Source organism: Falco biarmicus, chromosome 10, assembly GCF_023638135.1.
Source record: "Falco biarmicus isolate bFalBia1 chromosome 10, bFalBia1.pri, whole genome shotgun sequence".
In the NCBI taxonomy this organism is placed as follows: Eukaryota; Metazoa; Chordata; class Aves; order Falconiformes; family Falconidae; genus Falco; species Falco biarmicus.
The window spans coordinates 27,973,774-27,999,447 of NC_079297.1; the positions used below are offsets into that span (position 1 = coordinate 27,973,774).

General features: G+C 42.1%; 2 protein-coding genes across 8 annotated transcripts in view; both read right to left on the reverse strand.

Annotated features, from left to right (window-relative positions):
• The window catches only part of PARVA (parvin alpha), a 68,796-nt gene extending 52,333 nt beyond the window's left edge, over positions 1-16,463 (reverse strand). The window contains exons 1-2 of one of the 3 annotated variants that reach the window (XM_056354514.1): positions 16,329-16,463; positions 15,872-16,086 (exon numbers count right to left, since the gene is read on the reverse strand). In XM_056354514.1, the coding sequence (XP_056210489.1) occupies positions 15,872-16,007 (136 nt within the window). In that variant the 5' untranslated portion in view covers positions 16,008-16,086; positions 16,329-16,463. Of the gene's footprint in view, positions 1-6,988; positions 7,074-15,871; positions 16,141-16,328 lie in introns of those variants that run through there. The other 2 variants (XM_056354513.1, XM_056354516.1) reach the window with 2 other exon arrangements.
• A 5,798-nt stretch (positions 16,464-22,261) lies between these two features.
• Positions 22,262-25,674, reverse strand: part of MICAL2 (microtubule associated monooxygenase, calponin and LIM domain containing 2) — a 132,866-nt gene continuing 129,453 nt past the window's right edge. For 3 of the 5 annotated variants that reach the window (XM_056353864.1, XM_056353866.1, XM_056353865.1), the window contains exon 33: positions 22,263-25,608. In XM_056353864.1, coding sequence (XP_056209839.1) covers positions 25,424-25,608 — 185 coding nt within the window. In that variant the 3' untranslated portion in view covers positions 22,263-25,423. Of the gene's footprint in view, positions 25,609-25,674 lie in introns of all 5 variants that reach the window. The other 2 variants (XM_056353868.1, XM_056353867.1) reach the window with 2 other exon arrangements.

Below are 25,674 nucleotides of genomic sequence, written 5' to 3' on the forward strand. Positions count from 1 at the left end.
ATGCACCTCTTTGAGCACATGAATGGTTTCTTGACTTGTCTACTTGACTTGTCTACTTGCATGCTTATTGTTAAGCAAGGCATTAAGTGGTTTGTCAGCCTGATCCCAAGTGCTTAGCATCTGAACAGCATGAATTTTTACTCGGTTGAGTAAGAAAACCTTTCCCAGAGCTTCATCTCTCTATCCATGCTAACTGCCTACAGATGACTCTACTTCCCTGACAAAAGAATAAAATTTACAGACATTCTTATCTCTCTGGGATTTATTACTGAAACTAGAGACCAATGGTTTGAACGGGGGAAAGAAATGAACCAGAGCTGGTATACTAGTCATCTAGGGGTTAAGCTAATTTGTTAGTGCCCTTGCTGTTTCTTGCTGTTTCTTGCCATCGGCCACTATGCATCCAGTCTTCAAATTCTGAAAAGAACACCGACCTTTAATCTGTGGTATTAGTTCCTTTGACAAAATGGAAGATTATGTCTTTTTCCCACAAGCCTTCATGCGAAGCTTAGCCAGCTTCCATCTGGTCTGGCTAATTAAATGTAAGTTAACATTAAGTTAAGAGCCAGCTCCAGCCCACAGATCTTCTACTCTGCAACTGCAGATTTATTAATTGGCCAAACTATTTGAGTATTTAATTCCAATTTTTGATTACTTCTATTTTCTTCACATTCTCATGAAAACAGGGAAATGTTTTTGAAGACATATTTGCATAATTTCAGCTCAGAAATACAAAACAATAAGACATGCTAATAAGATTCTGAGCAGCCATAAAATTGTCAGGTTTTTTTCTTCTGTATTTGACATGTTAATAAAGCGCCATCATAACAGGGCGAAGGATCTGCCTATTATGCACAAGATGTGGAATCACTGGAGCTGTACACTTTTGAGCTGGCCGTGACCCACAATCTGGCCCTATATGTACTAAAACTTGAGCCAGTTGTTGTATTCCTTATTCAGTCAAAACCTTCTTTGACCTTAATGGGCTTTCTGTCTGAATGAAGAACAAAGGCATGAGATCTAATACGGGGAGTTCCTAATTGTAATCACGCCCACAGCTAACTTCTGATAAAATTTGTTTGTAAAACTGAAAATACAGATGATCTACTAAGTCAAAATGGTACTTTGCACTATTTTATTTTTAATACTAACTCTGTGTAGTTCTTGTACCTAATCTGTTTTGCTGTATTTAACATTAGAGAGGAAAACTATAAGCTTCAAGACTTTTAAAATAAATAATGTGGAAAAGTTAGATTTATGAATTTAACACCTGACATTGAGAAAGATTGTTATTAAGCAAAACAGCTTAAACCTCTTAACGAAATCCTTCTTCTCTGGGACAGACGTTAAAATCACATTAAGAAATGCTGGTTTTTCATATATTTATCTAATATAATGCCTGCTGCAACAGTATGTAAAGCATATTTAAAAATGCAAACCCCAGAAAGCTTCTGCCTAGTTCACACAAAAATATTAAAACACCAGATAAGCTGCTGTTAAAAAAAACAACACCCCCCATGCCCCCCCCCCCAAAAAAAAACCAACAAAAAAAAAAACCAAAACAAAAAAAAACCCCAAACAGGCCAGTTACCAATTTGTTTCATACAAAAATCTAAACTGTATCAAGACATGAAACAGAGTTAAAAAACCAACAAAAACTGCGAACGGCACAAAGTGCTATCTAATGGACCAAGACTAAACAGTGAAATTAGGAGAATGCTGCTGGTTTCTACTTCTTACCCTACAGAAGTTCATGTAAGTAAATCAACTCAATTCACCTTTTTCTGCCTCAGTTGCCCCAAGCAGATGGTACTGACAAAACAAACATTTCTCCTTTTCTGTCCTCACTCAAAAACTCTCAGGTGTTTAGAAACGCTCAGATGAAGATGTTCTGTGTAATGGCAGACTAATAGCAGCTGTTATTATGTTGGAAATAGAAATGGACAAGTAATTCACTTCTAAGAGACTGAAAACAAAAATGCTTTTGTTACAGAGCGAAAGACCAACAATAGACACAAAGCATTTTTGATTAAGCCTGGTTATAATACAGGGTTTTCTTATCAACTAATTCTGTTCTCTCCTCTATCCATTAAATTTGAATGACCTGCTTGATAAAAACCTTTCTCATAAACCTCTGAATCTCTGTTTTATCCGTTGCCTAGCTTACTTTACATTTCTTCTCTTACTGCACACACCAACTCTTGTTTTCTCCGTAGCTTACCCCGGGAGTGCTGTTCTGTACATGAAGCTGTTACCTTTTACTCGGACAAAAGCAACATAGCTCAGAAGATCTGATAAGATCCACTAGGGTAACTCCTTCAAAAATTAAATGAGACATGCAAAATGCAATCTAAATTTACTAGGTCCTACCCTAAGACTAGGCAGAGTCTTCTCCCAAAGACCCATTAAGATTCAGTTCATATTCAAAATGCCAGACCTGCAACACAGCGAAATGCTGCACTCCATTCTGACACACTTCTAGTTGATTCCTGTGAACCAGTTCCTGGCACTTACTCCACTCACACCAGCTTTCCTCGTGAACTGGAGCCACCTTGTGCCCTATAGAGCACCTGCACCCTGCTGTCCTGTTAAGGAGAAATTTTCTTTACAAAGCACACTGGCATCCTGTGCATGAGACAACTACTCCTAAAAAATATTTATTCGGATCTATGTAAATTGTTTCATTTGTGAGTAACTATTTCAAGTCAGTTAAACATGAAGAAAATAGTAAAGATGCAAGCCAACAGGATGTTGACTATTTTTTTCCAATCCAACCCACCACTGCCATGAGTTTTTAGGAAGTATGGAAGATACTAAGTCACTCTGAACACTCGTGGTATAAGGAGGAACACCACCACTATCTTCCAGCTTATTATCTCTTCTTACCTATAACTGAGAATTATATCAAAGCAGTTATATCAGAATCCAAGACCACAAGCGGCTTCGCTGCATGTTTTATTTTGCAGTAAAACAGTAAAATCTCTTCCTCTTCAGAAATGAATTTGAGTGCACAGCACACGGTCTTAAAAAGGTCAGGCACTACAGTTCAGATTTGGACTCTAGCCATAAAATTCAAATCCAGCTTTGAAACATCCCCAAAACTCAGAGTTGAATTTTTTTTTGTCTTGTAATAAAATAGGGATTCACATGTATCACATAGATCTGGACATTATTTCCAGAGGCTACTGGGGCAAATTCTGACTCTGAGCCAAATCTACCATATTCATGTCCTTTTATTCTAACAGGATCAGTATCAAATGTGCTGAGGGTATGACAGTACTGAGCCAATACATATCTCCTTCTCAAAGCAAGGGTGATTTTCTTTATTCCAAGTGGGGAGGACAGATGTGATCACACCTTCTAGTAAAATTAATACATATCATTTAAACACAGGACCTGACATTTCTTCTCAAGCCTGAAAAGAGGCCACACACAAAAAAAAGACAAAAAAAACAAACAAAAAACCCCCACCCAAACCCCCCAAAAACACAACACAAAACACCAAACCCTGAACTACATAGTTACAACAAAAACTGTTCTGGGCTTTTACCATTCTTCTTCTTCATGCACCCTGACGACAAGTTAGGCATATCATCTTTTGAATCCAGCACTGCAATACATTATACTGCATTTATTCTGAGCACTCTGACATTATCATTACCTTCTTTTGTGCCCGACAGCAACTGCAGCTCCTATAATGCCATTATTGTAATTAAGAACAATCTGAGCCATTGACAGCATTGCCTCGTTTGCTCTAGAATCCCCTGTGCATTAGTGTTCTTCTAAACCAATATTTCACTATTAATAGTTTGCTGCTTTAGAACTGCCTACAGTTAAAAGAAAAAAAATTATTAGGCCCCAGCCTAACTCAATGGCCAAAGAAGAAACTTGTTAAGAAAAAACAAATTAAAGGCTGTACACTGGCAAACTGTTACGCTTTTCTTTACACACATTGAAAATGGACTCACAGCCTGCCAACCTATTCAGGCCGTTGCCCAGGTGAGGAAGCTTATTTTGGCTTCCTTCAAAAGGACCACCTGTACAGATACAAAAGAAAACATCTCTCTCTTCTCCCACTAAATGTACCCAAGGTACTTCTCTGTCTAAACTCTCCCTTTCATTAATCCAGCTCACAGTTGGATAAGTAGGGCACAGCAATTTCGACATTCTTGTCTGAGAAATTCTGACCTTAACATCCACCCTTGCTGCACACATGCTCTCTAGGCTGCCTGTACCTCTGTCCATCTGTTTGCAAAGCACGATGCCTGCTTGTTTGTCGAGCCAGGAAGGTGGTCCACCATAGCCCTACGATTGCTTAATGCCCAAGTCTTTGACTGGCTGTAATTCCAGGGAAACAATCACGAGCTAAAAAAGTGCAGGTACAACTGGCAGGACAGCGCCAGTGACGTGCATCTCTCAGAAGGTAGGGCCAGAGAGCCCTTGGCCAGACCATGAGAAGCAGCTTACCTTTTCCCTCTGCAGTAACTGAGAAGCCGGAGCATTAAGTTCTAACGTAAAAGAAAGCAGCAGTCATCACCTGCACACTATCTGAAAAGGACGATGTTCAAGTATACCTATTAAACATCACTATAGGAAAATGACCAAAGAAACATGGCTATTGGAGAAAGCTGGTATCTCCAAGTATAATACAGAAAAACACGTATGAAAAAAATTATTTCCCAACTCCCTTTCTCCATCGCATTTTCAGCATAGTTAACTTCACCTGAATTGTTTGGTTGTGCACTGCTGCAGCCACCAAAGCCGAGAGGCCAGCTCTAATTAGAGCACTTAAAAGTTGTCTTACTGCATTGAAAGCCAGGCAAAAGAGATTTGAGTACTACAGTACAAATACCAAAGATGTAGTGACGGATTTTTCTTTCTTGTGAACACACATTCCATTAAGAAATTATGAACCCTATATTAAAGAAATACTTAGGAAGGTATAATGTTTAGGCTACGTTTGGGATTTTTGATGCTTTCCAAGCTGTTGCAGTATGAGACTGTATTTTCATGTCTGGGAAACCTTTACCAGCCTGGAGATGAACCGCTCTACCACTCTTTTCAGTCCCTGCTCAGAGCTTTTGAAGGGGAAAGTGGTTGCTGACAGTTGTTGCAACCCCTCTCCTACCACCCAGACTGAAATCCCTCTTTTCCAAGCGGAATTTCCTAGGTTTCACTATGAATAATCTCACCCACCACTGCGTCAGTGCCACAGACTGCTCTTCAGTCCACAGGAAGGGAAAAGAACAGAATCAGCTCTATACTAAGCAGAAATCAGAGAGGCAAAAAAATCTTAGCCATGACTACAAATACCGAAAACTACTCACAGAAATATATATTCCAGCTGTCTTCTTTTGCAAAAATAATTATCTGAGAAGAACAAGATGAGTAAGGTACTTCATCAAGCATGGTCCACTACGTGGTACTTAACACAAACATCACTAAAGTAGTCAGAAAGGGAAGCGCAAAGACTAAAAGAAAAGCACAGACCAATGTGCTCCCTTTAATTTTTATATTAAATCCACACACATGATAAGAACATTTTATAGTACCACATGCAATTATTTCACAGGGATTATTACAAAACTAAAAGGAAAGCAGAACATTTGGGAGACTGCAGAGCCTTATTACTTAACCCTGCAATTCTTTAATATTTTGAGTAAGCTCATCACTTGGTTGAACAGTGGCACAGTCTAGAGCCAGGTGCAGGATTCGGGTGAACAGATGGTGGCTAATCTTCCTAACACAGCTCTGCCAACACAACTCACTCTTGACCAGTCACATCCTTGTTTTTCTTTATTTTTCTGGCCCATGGTTTTCTCTGGCCTGAGCACAGGTTGTCAAGGGGTAGTTGCATGGTAGGCTAAAGAGTCACATGAGGCTGCTGATCTGATTTTGCTTTTGGTCCAAGACATCTTCTGTTTGTACTTCAGTCTGGTCACCAAAGTGAATTAATTCACTGGTGCACTCAACACACACACACACACACCCCCAATCCCAAGAGGGACAAGGGTATTCAAACCAAGTAATGTTACCTATTAATAAGTATTAGCAAGCTAAACAGAGAATGTATGACAACACGTATAAAGAGCAAGGGTCTGAGTGCCTTGCTACTCAGTGCTCTGAGTACAGCTAAATACTCAAAAGAAGCACAGGAACTACTATGAGCTGGAAAAGGCACGAGGAATACACAGAGAGCAAGCTAAGCCTGCAGCCCCACCCCAGCCCTGCAGCTGGAAGAGCTGCAAGTGATAATATGAATCACTGCAAAGTATCCTGCCTTCCAGCTCATCCTCTCTCACGCAAAAAATGGCATCACACTGCTTTCAGCACAGCACTGACTGCACCTAGTGCAGCGTGAACTCTCCTTTCAAGGGTCACTGCATTTTGGTTTTGGCTGCAGTTTAGCTAAAACAGACCCCATCATTACAGATACAAGTCAACAGCACCTTCTATTTTAACAGTAACTGGTGCAGGGAGAAAAGGGAAGAGGACAGAAGCAGCAGGTGGAAAACCAACAATATTTTAGGGACACCACAACCACTGCTTTTCTGAAGTTCCACTTTGGAAAGAACTGTGCCCCTACAACTGCTGATTTCACCTTCAGTAACATCAGCATTCTGCTGAAAAAGAATGCAGAATCCTGGATTAACAGGAAGCACTGTATCCCAGACACAGTAAAGTAACAGAAGAACTGGACTGTCCTTATCTTCATCTCAGCAAGACAGAGTGCCCAGTATTAAACTATTCAGCAAGGAGGGCATGGTTTAATGGTTGCAGAAAGCATTAAAGAGAGAAAAGAAGAAGTAGGATATATCCTAGAGATTCCGTCCAAAACAGATTCACAGAAGCACAGACCTATACCTACAGGAAGCTGCCTTTAAGGTGAGGGGTTTCAGAAGATGTGCTTGATGATTACAAGCAGTAATCAAACCCAGTGAGAACTTTTCTTCTTGGTCAGAGTCTTGGTCTCTTGGTCTTTTCTTACCTTCAGGGCAGATTCCTTAAATGCTCAGGGAAATGTTAGGAGTTCTAAAATTACAGATTCTCTTGACAGCATGCTCACTTTTACTGAAGATAAAAATGTGAACTTCATATTTACTTTCTTCTACAGCTTCACTTGGTCATATCCACCTTCATGCTGAAAACCGGATGCATGTTTTTATGAGCCTGATATCAGGGAGAGCATGTTTTAAATCTGGAGATGTAAAGAAAAAATTAACATTGAAAAAAGGGTACATCAGTCTGAGCTGCTCTCTAGCTGTTCTCTTCTTCTTTCCACAGCTCTGTCCTGTAATTTGGAAGCACTGGAGGCTCTTCAACCACTTGTTTAATGTTGATTTTATTCCACCACTTTAATCTTTTTTACCTTTCATCTAGATAATTGCTATGCATCTAGCCAACTACAGCAGATACAGAAAAGAACTGACAGAGAATGCTGCCACCATGCCTTCATCACACCTGGCCAGTCACCAGCACAAGCTTGGTGGGCCTGACCAGTCCATCCTCCCTCAGCTGAGATCCTGAACCATCAGACACCCAAATTTTTAGATGATCCCCAGAGGTCCCCTCCCAACCAACCATTAACTATTCCATAATTGTACAGCCCAAGCTTGTCAGCCCCTATGACAGCACGGTCCAGCTGGCAGCTGGTGGCCACCACCCCTTCCCCACAGGTGGGGAACAGCTGCTGTAGCAACAAGCACTGCCAGACCACCAAGCACCCTCATCCTTGCCTGCTCACAGCACCCTAAGGAGCTCAGCAGGGACCACTGCAACCAAGGCAGCACACGGAGAGTGGGGGAGCAGCTGCTGCTCAAGGGGAGAGGAAGGGATGGCCACAGCCTTACCTTGCCAGCAGCCATTCTTCCTCCCCCTGCTCTCCAGCCCTGTCCCTCCTCTCAGCCCAGCAGCACTGGGAAAGCAGCTCCTTTCTGCAGCCAGACCCCTTGCTCTGCTTCTCTGCTCCTCTTCACCGCCCCTTCCTTTAACCCGTGCCACACAAGTTCAGTTTTATCTTGTGTGAAACCTACAGGCTCAGACGATGAAGAAACCGCTCAAATGGGAAAAATCACAGGAAATAAAAGGCATGTTTCTGTAGCAGCTGACTTGGCCACATAATCTAAGGCTGCTTTTGGAAGTCAAATGTAAAGAGCGAGTTCAGCGGCTCTATGCCCACACACAGGTAGTCAGAGAATAACAGAATTAATGGCTGTACCAGGTCAGAACAGCAGATCAAAGTTCAGGGTCCTGGCCCCTGGCAGAAATGCATTCTTAACAATAAAAACAAACAGAATTTTCTCCCTTGGTATAAACTTCCTAATAATCGTGAATTTCATAATAGCTATTTCGTGATTTCTGAATCTGAAACGTCTATGATGGCCCACATGATTTGCATGTGGGCTACTACTCTTGTTTTCTTTTTTTTTTCATCTAGAATCCACCCTGACCCACCTTTAGTGCCCCCCCCCCCCCCTTAAAATATGTTTCTGGCAGCCAAAACATCCTATAGAGGTAAGTTTCAGAATTTAATCACGCATAGTTAAAAAAAAAAATTCTCATTCTGTATCACTTTAGTTAGTTCAAAAGCAACTGGATATACTTAATGATTGGGGGTGCTCTTGTGGGAACCGGCAGGAGAGCCTGGCTGTATGTCCTCTTCATAGACATCCCGGCTACTGCATGCCTGGGTCCTCCTGCCTCCAGTGAAACGCCACCACGCATAGGCTCCTTTGCCTCCTTGCTGGCAGCGCTGGTTTCTGCTATTCTCAACACTGTCAGCGCATTTTATGTAGCCTGTATTTTATGATCCCATATGATCTAACTCCTTCACGTATGTATACACATGCTAGGCGACAGGCACATTAAAGCAGGCACTGATATGCTCAGCTCTACCGTGACAGGACACCTCTGGACAGGGACTCAATAACCTGTCCACCAAAAATGCAGGTTATCTGGGATTCTCATGTTCCTACACATTTGATGGCTGCAGGTGAAACACACAGACCAGGCATAACTGTGACTGGGCTCTATATGAATAGTTGGTTAAAACAATTCATTTTTCAAAATAATTTTGGGATTATCTGTGACTTCTGAGATTCAGAAATGCATTCACAGGCAATATTTTCATATCTTCCTCTGAACCAACCAGAGCCAGAGCCTATTGAAAAAGAAAAAAAAAGTCTCTTGAAAGCAAACCCAAAATGCACTAGATAAAATTCCAAACGAGATCATGAGTCTTAGCAAAACTGAAATGCCAGAAATAATGTTAAAATACAGATTACAGGAGGAAAAAAGCCAGAAAAGTATACAAGACATATAGAAAAAGAGTCCTAGGTCACAAACTATTGCATGCAGGGGCTCTTCACACTGTTTGTGAAAGTACAGTGCCTAGCATAACAGGACCTGGCCCTCAATTTAGTCACATATAAACAATAACAGATGCTTAACAGTGTCTTACAGATAACACCTAACAGTGCAGATTAATCAGAATAATAACAGAATAATCAGAGTAACAGAAACTTGTTTATTGCAGAGAGCAGCACTTGTGGCAAGAGGAGGCAGAGGCAAGAAGGCAAGAGACAGACAGACCGAAGAGCCATCAAAGGCTACAGCAGTTACCACTTCACCCGTGCAAACCCAGCGCGGCGTGGCTTGACAACTGACAAACACCTTCAAGCACGCTGGAGCTGTGATTTACACATATGCCTGCCCGAGGGTTGCACCTGGAGGGCTACTGCCATCACAGCACAAGCAACAGTTGGGCGTTCCATCTACACTGACAGAAGCATTTCAGAGGCAATTATCTTTCTTTCGACCAAGCAATCCCTTCAACTGTCAGAGCAGAAAGGCCTCCCCAGATATCCCCTGACAATTTGTATTCAAAGCACAGAAATAAAACCCCAGTGCTCTCCTCTTGAGTAGCTCCCCTCCTTTTCATACACTGCAGATGTGCTCAGAAGGCTCACAGCAATGAAATAACAAAGCAGGTGAGCCCTTCCCTCTATTTTTCTTTTCGCTTCCACATTCCTTCCACTTAACAGAAGTATTTTATCTACTTAACAGAACTTGCTCCAAGGTAATAATTATTTCAGTGGTGGTACTAACAGGTTTTGCCCAGCGTCGGCTATGCAGCTGTCTGTGATATGCCTGTGGCAGTACATCAGGGACATGTGAACATGTATATAGGGAAAGATCATATGCACGTTTCAGTTGCTATGCACTAAGATTGGCGGTAAAGAGCATTATGTCAGACATCAAAACCAGCTGTTCAGCTATTCTGATGGCAGAAGGCAGCCCAGGGTCAATGTACGGATACGCTGCAGCAAAAGACAGAAATTCAAAAGTACAGATAGGAGTGACAATAAAGCCTTCCCCATGACATTTCCTTTTCATAGAAAACACTGTATGCCATCTATTGAAGCACCAGTATGAAATTAGCATTCAGTGGCCCATTTTCATTGTTTGCACTACATACTGGCAAACATGATGCAGGAAATATACCAGTTCTTCCTTCAGCTTCATCTGCATTTTAAATACAAGAGCACCAGGTGAGAGCAGTAGAAAAGAAAAAGCCTGCAAAGTATTAAAGGTAGTCTAGAATCTCTTACATGAGAAACAGAGAAGCAAAAAATTCAAAAAGAAGTTGCAGAAACTCCAAAGAAAGTAACTCAAACATGTCAATTAAACTTCAGCAGAACCAAGAAATACACATTTCTTGCATAGTGAAATGCCCACAGCCAGACCAAGGCATGACCTCCCTGTCAGTGATTCACACAGCAAGGTATGTTAGTCGTGGATTCCAGAGAGACAAAATATTTTACTTTAAACACCTGACAAGCCCTCATCACCCTACACTTACTCTTAACTTGTATTTTAATTTATTCTAATTTCATATTATTCTGTGAAATGCATGATGGCCACAAAATAAAGATGAAGAAATTTAAGGTTATTATCAAGAAATAGCAGAATCTATAGTATTTTACACTGTTAACATACTCTTCCCTTATGCATACAGAGAATACAGCCTACTGTGACAAGACATACCAAAATTAAATCAAAACAAGACATACAAAAGAAATAGAAGAAATACTATGAGTGGAAGCTAGAAGAAAATTCATTCCCCCTCCTGCCCACCAATACCAAGTAAACTAGGCAGAGGAGCATTCAAATTAGTGAAATTGATGTCATATCAATTGGAAAAACAACCGAGCCTGTACAATTGCTCTGTACCAAATTCATGGGTCCAAGCTGTCTGTTTCCCACCTGCCCCTTCACAATTTAAGCAATTCTGAACTTTGCTCTCTGCTCCCACGTGTCACAGATTTATTAGCATGTCAGGACCAATTCTTAAGATTCTCCGCTAAGGTAAGCTATTAGGAGAAGAGAGAAATTTCTGTGTCTATATCAATAATTGCCAGGCCAGGAAAATTCAAGGAGGACAATCACCCATGACCTTACTGAACCCACCATGAAAAATTCATAAGATAACACCCCACAACCCCTTTCATCTAAAATAAGATGTCATTCGGTTCTCTCCTTGCACATACATAAAGACATGTTTAGGTCACGATGCAGACTACTATAAGGAGCTAACAAAAAAATCTAATTTGTGGTTGGTTTTTGCTAACACAATGAGCTCCACCATGCACCTTGACTCCTGCTAGATAAGGACTGGAATCCTCCAGTAGCATATATGGGGTGGCTCAGACTTTGAATGCTTTTCAGAAATGAACGGGATGGAATCTTACTATAAACTACAAATAATTTTTACATACAACAGTTCTGTTGTAAACAGGTCGTCAAATTTTAGTATTATATCACAATTTTCTCATTAGATAAAAAGCTAATTAATTCCAAACATATTTAACGATTTGTGATTTTTGTGACCTTAACAGGATTTACACAGTATTTAAAGATGCAGCTGCTCACGCCCTCACAGGAAAGACTGAAGTACAATGTTCTAATCCTTGAATTACATCAATGCTGATGAGATACTGTAAATGAAAACCAGGCTAAGACCCTATGTGACACATGACAACGCACAAAAAACTGGGCTCCAAATTTCAGATTTTATGAAATATCCTCTAACATTTAATGAAAATGTATTTTCCAGATTAACGTATGCCTTAACGTATGACTAATCCCTGCTTACATCATGTGTAGTATCTCAAGTAACAGTATCTCAGGTTACTCTGTTTTTGTCAACAGCTTGTAGCGTGATGTTAAGAGAACTAATTTAACTTGTCTAGACTATTCTCATCTTTAACATGGGTGGAAGGTATACTTACCAATGCCAAGAACTCTGAAGGTCATAAGGAAAGGCTTGCTACATATTTTCATATGTATTTATATATATAAATTAATGTTGTTACAGAAAATCCATTTTATATTGTATTACAAACTATTTCTGCTACATCTAAAGCTACATAGGCTTTACTCTCTTTATAAATAATCTACATTACTTTCCACCATAACACCACTTTAGATCCTAATGGATTTTCATTTGGTGGAGCATTGGCACCGACTCTATTGCTGCAATATATAAAAACATCCTTTTGACAACAATCAAAATGCATGTGGATGGCATAAATACAGTAAGTATAATCACTTATCATCTACAACAGTTACTACACACGTAACACAGACAGTACTGAAACATAATTAGCATACTCCCTACAAGAGATAAAACATTTTTGCATTATTTAAAACCACCAATTCTTAGACCCTGTGGTAAAATACCGAAGTGGATCAGTAAGTTTCTGTACTCCATGTAAGAGCAAAAGTTATACCAACTGAAGACAGGGAAATTTTCAGTGTTCCCTCACTTATCATAAGCGCAGCAAGCCCCACTGACTTTCTTGACCTATCACTAAGCTGCAAGACCCAGATATGCTCCTGAGTTTTTGATTCCAGGTGTGCACCCTGAGCATGGCCTGGCTTAACACAAACAGAGGGGTATGCAGCAGAGGAACAAAACAGGACTGTGTGTGCTCTAGTAGCCCCTTGGTAGCCCCTGAGGGCATGCAGGCTGGAAAAAAACACCCCACAGTAGCTCTAGCCATGTCTATAACACTTGATCAGGAGACTGGGATGACAGAGGCTACTTCTGCATAGCCTACATGTATCTAGAAGAATACTTTTTCTACTGCCCATACATTAAAGCTAACAATAAATTGGAATAACCAGACTTGCTGCCTCATGAAGAAATACTGACGTAAGTGATATCCAGAAGGTGGATTTACTCTACTGGAAGATTAAAATCGCAAAGCACAAGACTAAGAAGGTAAAAGGGGAAATGAATACCCTGAACAGAAAAAAAAAACAGTTTTATTTCTGAAGAGTTACTAACAGTGCATTGTATTTATAGAGACCATACGTGATTAGAGAGCAACATCCACAACAAAACAGGGTAGACATCTATATCAGACTAACAAACTGGATTAGAGAACAGATCTTGATGTTCGACAAAAAATACGAAGCAAGAGTGAAGGTGCCATCCAAGAGTACTTCATTCTAGTTTACAAAAGCTGAAGGTCTAAACATGGCCAGTAGAAAAACCAGTATTTTTTTTCAAATGCCTATGGCTTATACTTGAACATTTTCTAATATATTATGTTGTGTTACAGTTGAATAACTGTCTGCACTCCTACGACCAAGACCTGTCTCTACAGAACACTTGCCACCAGATAGGTTGATTAAAGCAAGGGGGGGCGGGTCAAGGAACAGAGCCTAGATGAAGAAGCAACCTGACCTCCTATGAGAATTTCCCAGCTGGACTTCAAATACACCTGGAGCCCCACAAACTGTGGCAGCACAACTTAAGATGGAACCCATGTGTGTCACAGCCTGCAAGAAACAAGGTGGCTCATTAATAGTTTGCAAGCCCATATTTATTTGCAGTGGAGGAAAGATTAGGAAGTGTGAAGAGGACAGGTTTCACATAAGGATTTAGCAGCTTTGAAGCCATCTGAATCTGCCAAAAGTAAACAAACAAAAAAGGAAAAGAGTGTAGGAACAATCTTGCCTCTATACTGCTTCCACTAAAGAAACATGACAAATACACACAGAAGTATGAAGGATGTTAAGGTGAATTTAATAAAATACTTTTTCTTCCATCAGCAAATAACAAACTCCTCACAAACTTAAAAATTTCTCCAAACCACTGTTCTTATTTAAATAACTTTAGAAAATTGGGAAACACAAAAGACAGGGTCAACACTAATGTTACTACAAAATTTCAAAAGGGTAAATATCAACATGATGAGACAATGAAACGGCAGGCGCAAGCTTTAGTCAATAAATTTAATACAGACATACAAGTAATGAGAAGAAATATGATTTCACAGAATATACATTTCTGTAAGATTAGAAGATTGTGGACAAAAGTAGCTGTTGTCTCTAACAGTTTGCTGGAGATTTCTGACTTAATGTCTGTCGCTAAGGAAAACAGCATTGTTTAATAATAATAAATAATAACAATGGACATACAAATCCACTACAAATAAGATAAACTCAAGATCTCTAAACACACCTACAACAGACTCATCACAGAAAATTGTTGCTAGTTCAATGCTGCCTCAATGCACAAATACCCTAACAGAATAATATAACAAAGTGGGTAACTAATAATGTCTGCCGTTAATGTACTATTTCACCAATTTCTGGGCCATCTCCAATGACCAGAAAAAGCCAAATAAAGTGAGCACAATCCTGCAACGTGTTTTAATTGAAAAGCATGACCATGCACCTCAGAAAAATGACATAACAGCTACAGAATGAGGGGCCATACTCGCCAAGGGTGTGTGATCCTTGCCATCCACACTGGTGCTATGCTGAAATACCATGCTGGGTTTTGTTACCCACATATACATTCAATGCCAGGGTCTGCTGAACGCAACACCCTTCTTAGCACTTGCAAGCAATGAATGGTGCCTGGAAAAGTGTCGTGAAGCGACTGTTACTTTTGCTCTATTTGCACTGTACTTAAATTAACATCAGCCATGAAAACAACGGGTGAGCGAGGTTAAATTCCAATTCTCTGTCTCATGGGATTTTAAATAGGCAAATTCAGTAAGGGGTGGCCATTAGTTCGCGTGTATGAACAAAGAACCAGACTGTCCCTCGGTATCCTACAAAGGTCGACTGTCACGCGGCGAAGGGTGTTGCTCGGTATGAGAATAACCGAGCTCGGTTTTAAGCCTCTGAGGAACGATCGCCATTGCAAGCAGCACACCGGCTGCGTGCATTACGCCGGTCTCTCGGAGCAACGCGCGCACCGACACAAAGCAACACATCACGGGTCCAAGAGGCTTCGAGCGCCAAGCGCCGGGGGCTTCGCACCGCGTCCCCCGAGGCGGCAGCTCCCGCCGGGCCGCCAGGCGGGCCCGCCCCGGGCCGCTGAGGCGCTGGGGCCCGCAGGCCGCCGCCGCCCTCTCCCGCCCAGCGCCTCACTACCGCGGGGACGCGCCGCCGCCCGGCCGGGCCCGCCGCTCCGCGCCGCCCTGCCCCTCCGGGCCCGGCCCCGGCCCGCCGCGACGCGCCGGCTGGGCGCCGCCCGCCACACGGGGGGCACCGCGCCGCCGGCCCCAGCCCCGCGGCTCCCCCGCCCGTCGCCGCCGGCACAGCCCGCCCCGGCGGGGCCCTTGGCAGCGGGGCGGGGGGAGCGGCGGCGGGGCCCCCGCCCGGTCCCGGGACGCCGCGGGGACACGGCGGCGCGCTCCTCCCTCGCCGCCCGCCTGCCCACCCCACCCCGCGCCCTTCCCCTGTCAGCCCCTTCCTCCCGCTCCCCGGAGCCTTTCCCGCTCCCCCTGTCTCCTCCCCCCCCATTTCAAGGTAACTCCCAGGAAACGAGCAAACCTGCAATTTTTACCTTCTTTGGCTTTTTTCCTCCTCGCCAGCGTGCCGCCCAGCTTGCCCAGGAAGGAGTCATCTTTCTTTCTGGACGGGGGCGACTTAGGGGTGGGGGACTTGGGGGAAGAGGGGGACTTCTGAGGGGAGGTCGCCATGATGGCCCAGCCGCCGCCGGCGCTCGGGGATGGAGGAGCCGGTCCGAGGCCCCGGTGCCGTGGGAAGCTGCTCCCGGCTCTGAACGGAAGCGGAATTATTTCAGGCATTTGAGGCAGCTCCCGCTCCGCTCTCCCGGCTCCCCCGCTCCTTCCCTCCCTCCCGCCCGCCCTCCCGCCGGGGAGGGCCCGCTCCCGCGCACGGCTCCCGCCGGCCCCCCCTCACCCCGCGCCCCCCGCCGCCTCAGCCCCTTCCCCAGCCCGCTGCCGCCCCCCCCCCCCCCCGCTCAGCGCCCCCCTCCTCAGCCCGGCGTTCGCCCCTACCTGCCCGCCTCGGGGGTCCCGCCGCGGGTGCCCCGTTCCACCTGCCCGCGGCACCCGGCGCCTCAGGCTCGGGGCAGGGCGGCGGGGCCCGCGCTGAGGGGCAGGGCAGGGCAGGGCAGGCCTCGCCCGCGGCCCCTCCGCCCGCCTCGGGCCGGGGCTCACCCGCACCGCTGTGGGTGACCACAGGCAGGAGGGTGCTGGCTGGCGGCACACGCGGGTACCACCACAAGGTAAAGGCGCGTATAGAAAGGCAGGACCGGGGCTCAGGCAGCTCGGTGCATCCGTGACTGCTGGTGCATGAAGGCTCCCGGCGGATTTGAGGGTGCTCAGGCGGCGGGGGAGGCTCAGGGGGACCTTACTGCTCCCTGCATCTCTCTGACAGGGGCTGTAGGCGGGTGGGGGTCGGTCTCTTCTCCCAGGTAACAAGCGACAGGACAAGAGGAAACAGCCTCAGTCTATACAAGGGGAGGTTTAGGTTGGATATCAGGAAAAATCTCTTCACGGAAAGGGCGGTGAGCACTGGAACAGGCTGCCCAGGGAGGTGGTGGAATTGCCATCCCTGGAAATGCCTAAAGAAACACATAGACGTGGTGCTTAGGGGTGTGCTTTAGTGATGGGACTCGGCAGTCCTGGGTTAACAGCTGGAGTTGATCTTAAAGGTCTTTTCCAACCTAAATGATTCTATGATAGAAAAGAACTAATGCTGTAGTAAAGTGTAACTAAGTAAGTATTGTGCAAGTTAAAGTTCAGGCTTACTACATACATTTCAATCTTGAGCAGGTTTTGCCAAAGCAGCTCTTCCGCTGTAGGTTTCAGCTACATCTGCAGTCAGAGGCGGCAGGCACCGTCATACCTGCTTCTACAAAAAAACTCAACAGTCGTAGTCAGACCAGTATAAAAACCAGTGGGAAAGAAAGGTGACTTAGCACGATAGATTGCCTACACCAACTCTGCTTTGATTTGCAGATGAGTAGCTTGAGAGAGTAGTATGCTTAAAACAGATAATTTGCTGTGACTGGTTCAGGAGGCATCCAGGACTGGAACGGCATTAATGTCATCTGGATGCACTGCTTGCACTTACCACTTAATCACTCGATTAACAATTCAGGCAAAAAGCCACACACACTTCATGCAAATATCTAGCTATCCATTAGGCATAATAAGTGAAATGAAATTACCATGAGGATATTTCTAAATCGGCTAATAATTGTTGTGTTTTTACAAGCTGGTAACATTGGTTAGCTGATGAGGGGTAGACATCAATGTGTATTTGTTGCATGCAGTTAGTATATGCCCTGGAGAAAAAGCTTTATTCATCCATACTGCCATCAGTTAAAAGCAGGAATGAGCCCAAGTCGTTAGCACAATCTCTCCTTTCCTTAGGTTTTCTCTCCTGGCTAGATTGTGTCTCGAGGCAGTTCTCTACAGAACAGTCTGAATTTCACACATTACTCTTTTTACAGAAGTACTATTCACACAATGTATGGATTAGGAGATAAACAGTTTTAAGTAATTTTTAAGAACACAATTATTTCAAAAGAAGAAATAAACCCATCGAGCCCTTTTTTATATGCATGTGAATCTGTGGCATTTACAGACAGATCAATGACCAAGCTAAATCTCTGTTTGGACCCAAATGACTATGCATAGATGTCAACACAGGATTTTGTGGGCACAGCAGAAGAGACAGCATTTTGGCAAGCACACTTGTGTACTTTCGTACACCTTTGTACTGCTACGTTTGTGTTAAAGACAGAACGAACAAGCCAGATACCTCACGGACAGTAACGGGTGCTGGGTTGTGCGGTACGGGAAGGTCAGAATTCAGCATGCATTTGCCAAGTCTCACACAAAATAGTTGAAAAGACTTAGTATCTTTCTTTCCTATTTCGCTATACTCGGCATATGTAAACTAATGACAAATGCAATATTACTTATTTAATAGCCTCATGTGCTGTGAGTGTTATATATCACAAGGAAAAAATACATTTTAAATGAAACTTAATGTGTTTAAAATCAACCTTATCAGATCTGGAAACACAAATACTCTGTGCTTTAATTAATAATGCTAAAGCAACAGACAGACTTAAGTCTACTGGCTTTTTTAATGGGTTTCTTCCAGAATTTATTTGCAGTTCTTTGGGTATAGCATTATCACAATGTTTCTCCACTTACGACATTTATTTTTGAGGATAGTTACAACAATTTTCCCCCCTGGGTCTCAAACTACATAAGCTACTTTCTTTCTTTTGATCTGGGAATATATATAGCCATATGACCTTAAATTAATATTGTATTCAGCACTAAAGGCCTTATAGATACACACAAAGTCTAAGTTATGGCAGATAGAGAAATGATTTTTGCTCTGCTTTATATTTGATAATGGAATACTTTCACGATCATGCTGCATGATCCCCACACAGGACACAATAGTCAGCAGTCCACCGTTCAGGCTGGCCCAGCTGCATCTGGCGTATAGAAATCTGGAGCAGACCATGGGAACTCTCACCATGCTCCCTGTCAGCACCTTGTTCTTGCAGATGAGCCAACCAGTAGCTCAAATTAATTGTATCCTGATCACATCTATACTTTTGGCAGGCAATAAAAGAAAGCTAAATACACATACTTCAAATAATTCTTATTCACCTGCATATCTGTCCATGCACACCTGGTTTTTATTTCTTTTAATGTGGGACTCAAAATGATCACAAACAGCCTTACTTTCCAAATGAGGTGGAAGAGGCAGGGTATGTAATATACCAACCATGGATGAGGCTAGTAAAAAAGCACTGTGGCAGCCAAGCTGGTGTAATAAACTATCAATTTCTCTTAGCATTTTCTCCCAACATTTTTCTTCTAGGTGAACCTCTGCTGTAGCCTTTTGACCATTAGGTCATTTGAAAGAACAGAGGCAGATTTTTCAAAAATGCTCTATTGTGCTACTGCTACTGCCATGATTGCCTTCAATAACACCTTTCACTGACTTCAGGCAGACCAAAGCCTACCCTTTTCATTTTTCCAAGTACGTGCAGTCAGCCTTCTACCGACCTGCCCATTCCCTGTGGTTAGCTGCTGAACTGCCCGCCCCACCCTGACTAATAGTTAACAGCACATGAAAAGAGCCTGCTTAGGAAAGACAGCATTTTCTTACAGGTTACTTTGTGGATGTTTAACATCTATTTCTTGATTGGGATCTTCCTGAGAGTGCCCCAAAGTACCTGGGGATAAGAGCTCTGGCAGCAGCTGGCACTCCTGCATGTGTCCATGAGCAAGACACACCGGGCACCTGCTCCCTAAGGTGAGGTAAGGCCATGGCCAGCTCTGGCACCCCAGGAGGCTGGGAAGCAGGAGCTGCCTCCAGCTCTGTCCTGCAGGAGAGTATTTGAATTTGACGAGGAAGCCCGGCTCCTCTTTGCATGGCTGCGGCCAGTGGCCGCCTCTGCACAGTGCTGAGAGCAGGCTAAAGCCTGCCATACCTGCCATACACTGCCATACCTGGCTGGCATTTGTACGTGGGATCACAGGATAGTTTGGGTTGGAAGGGACCTTTGTAGATCATCCTCATCTCTCATTGCATACCTCCACAAAAAAAGTTGATACATCCCAAAGGACTTAGCTGCAGGTGATTTCAGACCCTGTAAGACAGGCCCAGGGCTGACAGATCATCCCAATGCGAATGTACACTGTAACAGCAGAAAACAGCAGTATCGGGGGTAGAAGGGCTCCAAATTTCCATTGCCACCATCATCTAAAACTCACACGTGAGGATAAATTTGTTTTCAGTTCACAAGGTGAATTTAAGATTGAGCGTACACATACGCTTCAATTTAAAACAGAGCTATGCTTTCTGCTCAACTTGTAATTTCTTTGGGATAAGAATCTTCTCTTTAAATAAATAACAAATAATAAATTAACATAGTTTCGTAAAAGTATCAGAGTATTCCCAACCAGATTCTTAAGAAGTACACCTATATTTTGCTGCACATTAAGGAGCACAGGTCATAGACTAACATGCAATGAGGGAGAACGTACATGAAAGATAAAAAATAACATGTTGTATACAGTCACACAGAATACTTATTTAGAAAGTTTTGAAGGAAAGAAAGTGGGTTTTAAACTTAGTAAGATGAGAACATCACCCTGGTATTTAATGCTTCTGATAACTTGTTCTTTCATCAGTCAGTTATTAATACATACTGGGCCAAATCTACTTGCATTTACATCTGGCCTTCTTGAGATAGCTTTAGGAGAAAAAAAAAATCAATATTATGATTTTTTCTTAATAAGCTTCACATGTGCCTGTAATTTTGTACAACTGTGTTAACATGAATATTCCAGCACACGCATTGCTGGCACACAGGGCCACGAGGGTCTTTTTTGGTTCATTAGAACCAACAGAAGAAACCACAACTTGTTCATAAATATTACGCAAAGAGATTTAGGTGAAATCCAGCAAATACCTCATGCATCACAAAGCATTTGCCAGGATCTAGGTTCATGAGATATGGCTGCCATGAAGACTGCAGGGATAGTATTTGCAAGCTAATGTGGCAAACCCATCGTGCTAAACTGTGCAAAAACTGTATGGTCCATGCAAAACCCAGCAAGGACAGCTTTGGAGCTTAACAGTAGCAAAGTCTTAAAAGTGTACAGAATCTCCAATCTGTTAAGCCACATCGTGTTCCTTGCTTAAGCAAGAAAGAGAACAAGAGTATGTCTTTCTGGCAAGAGACTGCTAAACTAAAGTGAAATTCTTAGTTGAAGTCAGATATGCATTGAGCTAAAAAGTGGAGGTTTCAAAGCACAAGACCTCTACATCTGTTGCCTGTTCCCAGAGAAACCTGGTCAAATACCTTAAAAATCAGTGAAGCATTCCTTTACTTTGGGGGCAAATGGATTGATCGTGAGTCAATGGCTTACAAAATCCTTTCCCTGAACTTCTCATCCAGTTGAGTTGCTTTAGACCTACGATCTTTTGAAGAGGGGACAAGGGTGTCGGTGTGTGCTGTGAATAGGTGCGGAACCGCAGTATGGTGGTATTTCTACCTACACTCTGCTCCTGAGCCAGCCAAGTCCTCCAGCTGTTGACCAGGTGGCTGAGAAGTCAACGTGGCTGCAAGGTTGCCGTGTTCACATGGATAAAAGTTTGACATATTACTTCCAATAAACCCAGCAGGCAGGTAATTCCTGTGCAGTCCGAGAACTTACATGTGGTATTAATAGAGGCATCACCACCACGGCCGTTTGCCTTTGAGGCACACAAGATGGAAGGGAAAGGACATGACAATAGAAGAAAACCGTCAGTTCAAATGTGCCAAAAATTACCTTGACCTCTGAAGAGAAGCAGCTGTCCATCTGTCCTCTGCAGAAGAGAGAGCTGTCAACGAGTTCATCACCGAGCAGGGGATGACGGTGCAGACGCTAACATAAGCCCAAATCTTGGTTATCTACTTCTCCCATCTCAAGCAGCACGTTCTCTTGCTCTGTAACGCTCTCCCACTGGTAGAAAGCAACCAAATGAGATCACCTGAAAGAGGTAAAGTTGGTAAAATTTGAAAATTGGCAGTTAAGGTTTTGATCACCCGTTCTTAGTGGCCCATGCAGTGACACTTACCCTTCAAGTGTTCAAGGAGCTGTTACAATCTGTATGCCATGCCTAAGGAAATCAGGTGGTGAATTCCTGTGTAGGAATGTGAGGATGTTGTTGATCTCATGGAGTCTGCAACCTCTTGTGTTAAAAGCCGAGCTGAATAGTCTCTAACTTCAGGTTGTCATTATTCCTAAACTATAAAATGAATCTGTGAACTGCAAGATGGTGTGATTGAGTTACCAGTATATGAATTAAGAAACTGATATGATTTCTTATTATAGATCTTTCCTAGACACACATTATTACGTTGCAGATATTGTTGGAGAGAAATTGCTATGAAAATTATTCAGGGACTTCAGGGAGTGAGATATAATTTTATTTGTTGAAATAGAAAATTGCTCATATCTAGTCCATTTAGGCATAGTCAATACGTTCCAGCACATCACATAATACCCAAAAATGACAGCACCAAGGACTTAAAAATGAACAAATTATTATAAGTTAGTGAGTCAATTTACAGAAAAGATTGAGCAGCAGGAAGACTCATAACCAAACCAATGTTTAAATACATTTCTAATACAAGCCAACCACATTGAATTGACCTGTGAACAGTGCACACAGCTTCTGGGGGTTTTTCCCCTCCTCTACTGTCATAATACATGAAGACCTGCTTTAAATGACATAAATAAGAGTTTACTATTTTTCTAAGTCACTTGCGCCGATCAATTCTGGATCTAATCTTGTGAGGTACTTAGTATCAGCCAGGGTAACAGTAGCCTGCCAGGTTTTCCCACCCAAGAGCAGACCCACAGCTTTGGGCGGAGCGTGTGTTAACAATCACATGGCATCCAGAAAAGCATCTTTTTAGCAAAGAATATTTTTGAGGTCCCTAAAATGCTGATGGTGCTCAGCTTCTGTTGACTCGAATACTTCCAGGAACTCAAATCTCTGAAGCTAAAAGGAAAACAGCCTTTCGCATTTGGTTTTACAGTTGAATAGGTATCTGCTGTAAATCTCAGGGCTTATGTAAAATTCAGAGCAACCTTAACTGGCCTGACTGCAGCACGTGCATCTCCCCGGGGTGAGCAGGCCAGACTTGGGCAGAGGAAAGTGATCTCCGCCTCAGGACTAGGGGCATCTTGTTTCTCCGAGGCTGCCCTTCCTCTTTGTACAGCAGCAACATTAAGGTGAACAGGCCTTTCTAGATCATAAAAGTGAGGTGAAAAAAATCTTTCACTGATCTAACTGAAGGTTTCTGCTGAATTCCCCTTCTATGCAAAGCACTAATAAGCTTGCTTTAAAACTTCTAAAAAAGACATTGAAACCGTTATGACTCTCCATTTTCTAAAGAAAACTGTGATAGATGGTCCTGACAGTGATGTTCTATGGGATTACAGGAGGTTTCTGATTCTGATAAAATCCAGAAATTTTCTCCACTAAACTGGAAATACCAGCAGATCTCAACAGAGAAAATGAAAATATTTATTGCTGCCCTGCCTGCTCCTACTTTGTGTCAATCTTAAGGAACTGAGCTCATTTCAAAACCAATTGCCACAATCCATCTCAATAAATATTTAATCTGAAGATCAGGTATGCTTAGCCTATGAATGGCAGGTAAAAATATCTGATGGTAATTCTGGAACACATTCAAGGATTCTGCTGTCTTTCCACTGTGATGAAAGACAAATTATATCTTGCTATGTTTTAAGGGTGTCCCTTCAAGTTATGGTAACTGAGAACATTGTTTATAAATCTTAACTTGTATTTTATTACTAATTATTTACCAAACCAATAAAGCTACCTACTCTACAACGCACAGCTTTACCTATACATAGCTGTTAGAAATACACATTTATCAATGAAAATCAGAGATAGCATCCGAACTGTAAAATTTAAACAGACATTCTTATCCTTTTTAAACAGTCTAATAAATAAATATAAATAGATAAATATCACAGAACCTTGCACCAATAGAGCTATATTGTTTACCTGTGGTCAGTAGTAGTAGAATCTTGCTTTTATCTTTAGAAAGGGTATTTTAAATTTCTTACAATACAGCAAAACCTTAAGATAATTCATAAATTATTGTGACAGGATCCAGTGCATCTGTTACCCTTCAGGTACTTACAAAAAGGGGTTTTTAATTTAAAGCTTTTGTAACAAGAATGCTTCTAGCTTTGCTGTACCATAAACAACTGCTGCAAACTAGCACCATTCATGAAATAATGAGAATACAGAATTTTCTCAGAGCATGAGGTAAAAGGATATAAAAAAAAAAACAAAACCCAAAACAAACAGTCTTTCAGTTTCTCCTTGTTTTTCCAGTTTGAAGATCTAGTGCATCATACATACAGTTGGGAATACTACTAATCTTAAATTGCAGTTATCTCAGATTTAAGAAAGTACTTAAATTACACCGAATAATAAGGAGAATTTCTACACATCTGCTTTGCCAGTATCTACAAATGCATGTAAAAAAAGGATAGGAGACAGTTCCTTTAAACAAAAAATATGCATATATTCTTAAGCAGCAAGATAAACGTAGTTTAAATAAACCCTCAATATTTTCTATCAAACATTGACATTAGAAACTTAAGATTTTTTGCAATCCTTTTGAGGAATTATTCTCAGGGAGATCTTTAACTGCTACACTGCACATCACAGCCTATAATACAATATATTTGTGAAGTATTTTATCAAGCAACTGTAAAGCTTACCCTATAAATATTAATTGGGTCTGGATTACTATTTTTAAATTATCATTTAGCATATTTTAAATACCTTAATCTGTGACATACAAAAGCTTTTTTTAGCATGTAATAGTTTTAAAGGTAGTCACCTCTTTGATAATCCCTTACAATTTTACAAAATATAGGGATTTAATATTGCTTTAATTTCTTGCTCAAAAACACATGGCACACTAAAACTTACAAATACATGGAAAATTAATTTCTGACATTGCATTTACAGTAGTTTTAATAAGTGCTTATAAGTAGTTATTAGTCAAATGACCCTTCCTTCACCACAAATAAAAACTAGCCTTATTTTTATATAAGATGCTTGCTTTCTGACCTTTAAATAGGTCACCATGGGTTGGCTGTGCCCTGATATTAACAAACCCACATACAGATTCAGACAAAGAGATGGAAAGTAGTGTCATCTCAAAAAAATTAAATTATGTCATCATGGTTCTCAGAAACTCTCTTCGCAGCATAAAAATAAAATTCCAAGAAAACAGCAGAGCTCTGATTTCCCTTTCGCAGATTCTGATGCCCACCAGACAGGTGAATTCAGTCCCATCCTGTATTCCGGTGACCCTTTTTTAAGCTGATAGTGAAACAGCTCACTCCGGTATGAGCAAAAGAACTGCTTAACAGCTTTTGATAACAAAACAACATGTTTCCCAAATAAACTGATCTTATATTTGAGTTCCTCCATTTTTCAGAAGACCATATGTCCATGATTCCGGATATTGCTGAAATCATGTATATTTGCATGTGGCTGTTTAAATCCTGCTCAGCTGATAGCCTCTAGATAATATAATGCTTTCAAAGTGCTGGTCTTCTGCCTTTTCTTTCACTCTCTGCTCCTCTAAGGTAGACACAAGTTTGTCCCTTTCTTCAACCACTTTCATCATCTCAGTAAAAATTTCATTCTCCTCATTCAGATCCATCTCATCTTTAAGGCTGTCTAAAAGATGAAAAAATAAGAAGTTAAAATCCAAATCACTCTGTTGTCACACTTTGCATTCTAATT